Below are 2,787 nucleotides of genomic sequence, written 5' to 3' on the forward strand. Positions count from 1 at the left end.
GGGAGAGAGAATGGGGAAGGATATGAGCCGCGTATAAGTTTGGAGCGTTGCTGCCTCCCGTACGGCGCCATACGCGTCCCCGGTAATGAGCCAGGCGCGCGTCGGAACTCATTTCGGCCGAGGCGGGACGGGCTCGGGGACGGCCCAGCCCAGCCCAGGGCCGAGGTCCGGCCGGCCGGCTCCCTACTGGTGGTGCGAGCAGCGCCATTGGCCACGGCCGTTTGATCTCGCGGGCTCGCGGAGGATCTCCTCTTTCAAAGCAGCTGCCGCCAGCGGTCCCTCCCTATGCATACAGCGGCCGAGGCCGTGGCCGTGGCCGGGGTCGTGGCCGGGAGAACACGCGGCCGAGAGCGCCAATATTATCTCATCAGGAGGGGGTCCTTCATCAGCAGGCGCCCTCAATTATTACCTGAGGCACACCCGGGAGCAACCTCCGGAGGAAACCTCGGGAGCAACCGAGGCGAAAAGACCGCAATAACGAGGCGAGCGGAGCAGGGAGGGCGGCGGAGGCGGGCGAACGGCAGGGTGGAGTAGACAGATGCTGGGCATTCTGGGTACGCCTGCCGCCTGCTGCCGCCTGTGCATGGGGTGCAGCGAAGGAGGAAACGACTCTGATCTACGTGAACAACGGATTATCACTGGATTACCCCGGAATATCATTCGATTTCTTGGGATTACCCCGATATACCCCCGGATAGTGTATATTTCAGAGCTGGAAGTGAATAAGTAAATTGGAACAACAAAAGGCGCACTCATGCGCAGACGCAGTGGGGGAATCTGGGGAGGGGTGAGGGGCGTTTGCGCGTGCCCCTTTTGTTTTTCCATTTTACTTCTTCACGTCCTGCTATATGAAATAGCCTATTGGCGTGGGGCGTGTCTAGCTAGCGGACAAGTCGTGTCGCCCTCGGCTGCAGCGGCAGCTCTGTCATTTCTACGACGCGATTTGCAATCGGAACCATAGCACCACACACGGACACAGGCTCTGTCCGAAAGGTGGGTCGGTGAGCGATCGGTCGGCGACCGGTCGGTGTGCGAGAGAGATAGCGGCCGTGGGAATAGCATAAGTCTGTCTCTCTCACTCCGACCGACCGGTCACCGACCGATCGCCACCGACCCACCTTTCGGACAGACCCATACACACATTATCAAATATTGACTCGGCGCGGCGGTATTTCCAGCCCGCGGGATTGACTCGGTCCCGTTTGCCGAGTGGGGTGGGGGCGTGTGTGTCGCTCAGGCTCAGGTGTTATTGGTGGCGGACATATTGTAACACCAGCCAGGCAATAAGCGTGAAAAGGCGGGGGGGGGGGGGGTGAGTACAACTTGCACCTCTGTGCAATCTACTCAACGAATACATTTATAAAAGTCGACTGTATTAAATGATACATATAGCTAATGACCTGGACTAAAAAAATAATAAGAAGAAAAATGAACACCCTTTTCGAGTGTCTATTTTCAGAATGTGGTCGCAGTTCACTACCTCCTGTCTTATTAAATTCGCGGCCTGCTAGTGTCTAGGCTTTCGGTTGCCCCCCGTTTTACACGCCGCGGACGCCACAACAATCTCCTCGCCCCTGTGCGTAATAGCTCCATGCAAATGCTGCCGCCTTCACGGCCACTATCAGTCACTATTTTGACGGCACACATTCCCTGGCAACACCTGGCCGACAAGAAACAACGAAAAAATAAAAAGAGTCGACGTGCCAAAACGAGAACATCCAGTCTACAGTGTACGGTACCTCCAAGTGACGATGGTTTCGTCCGCCCGTCGGACACAGTGGGATTCATATCGGTCATTGGGCAGGCAGTCCCCTTCATTAGGCGTTTCGCTGGTCACAAACTCCATGACGGCACGCACAATCACAACACAAAACACTTCGACGCCTCGCGACACTTTGCTCACCGGGTCTGCACTGCAACTGACCGCTCGATCGGTAGAGCCATGTGCTGTCTCTCTCCCTCACTTGCTGAGAGCCAATCAGCGGCCGGCGCGGCGCTCTCTCTCGCACACCCCGGCAGCCCGGCCCGGAGCGGCTGCATCCGAAGACTACACCGACCAGCGTGTGAGCTCGCCTGCTTCCCGACTCCCAGGCAGCAGGCAACCGTTGCGACACCGTAAAATCCCCCAGCCAGGTAGCGTTCTGAATAAGCCGGGAGCAGCATCAGATTCATGTAATAATAGTAATATGACGTCGTTTCGACATCGTTGCTTTCAATGAAAAACAAATGAAACTGTGTATGTTTTTTTTGTTGTTTTTTTTTGCTACCGAATGAATATTATTTCTGGCCCTGATCATTATATATCATTTTCGAACGGCGCGACAAGCAGAAAAGTCGGGGGCAAAGGGTTGAGAGGGCCTCTGTAGTAATTACTCTTTTTTATTTCGGCCTCTCCCTCATTTACGGAGAGACTCGGTCGGATTCACAAAATGAAACCGAACAGATATACCGCAGCGCAGATGGACTGTGCTTGGAGGAGACGCGTGGCTTCATGTCCGTGGTAATCATTTCAAAAACCTCGATAACCGTTTTATAAAACGAATTCGCCTGAATGGCCGGAGACGGAATTCGCGATCCCCGGAAAACTTCTACTCCGCTCGCGGCCTTGCCACTTTACCATTAAGAAGAACTTGTGTTCTATTCCACATGTTTACTGCAATATTCATGTTATCTGTTGCAGATTGTATGCGGGTTGACCGCGATGGTGATGGGGGCGGTGGGGGTCATCGAGGAGCACGGCGAGCTCAACCTGGGCCTCGGCATACCGGCGGGCGGAGCCAGCGTCCT

At 55.1% G+C, this 2,787-nt stretch overlaps 1 protein-coding gene across 1 annotated transcript in view; it reads left to right on the plus strand.

Moving 5' to 3' along the window:
* Positions 1-2,787, plus strand: part of LOC113217800 (uncharacterized) — a 37,085-nt gene that overhangs the window by 31,463 nt on the left and 2,835 nt on the right. The window contains exon 3 of the mRNA XM_052274673.1: positions 2,681-2,780. Within this exon, the coding sequence (XP_052130633.1) occupies positions 2,681-2,780 (100 nt within the window). The remainder of the gene's footprint in view (positions 1-2,680; positions 2,781-2,787) is intronic.

Source organism: Frankliniella occidentalis, unplaced genomic scaffold, assembly GCF_000697945.3.
Source record: "Frankliniella occidentalis isolate FOCC.00 unplaced genomic scaffold, Focc_3.1 Scaffold423, whole genome shotgun sequence".
NCBI classification, from domain to species: domain Eukaryota; kingdom Metazoa; phylum Arthropoda; class Insecta; order Thysanoptera; family Thripidae; genus Frankliniella; species Frankliniella occidentalis.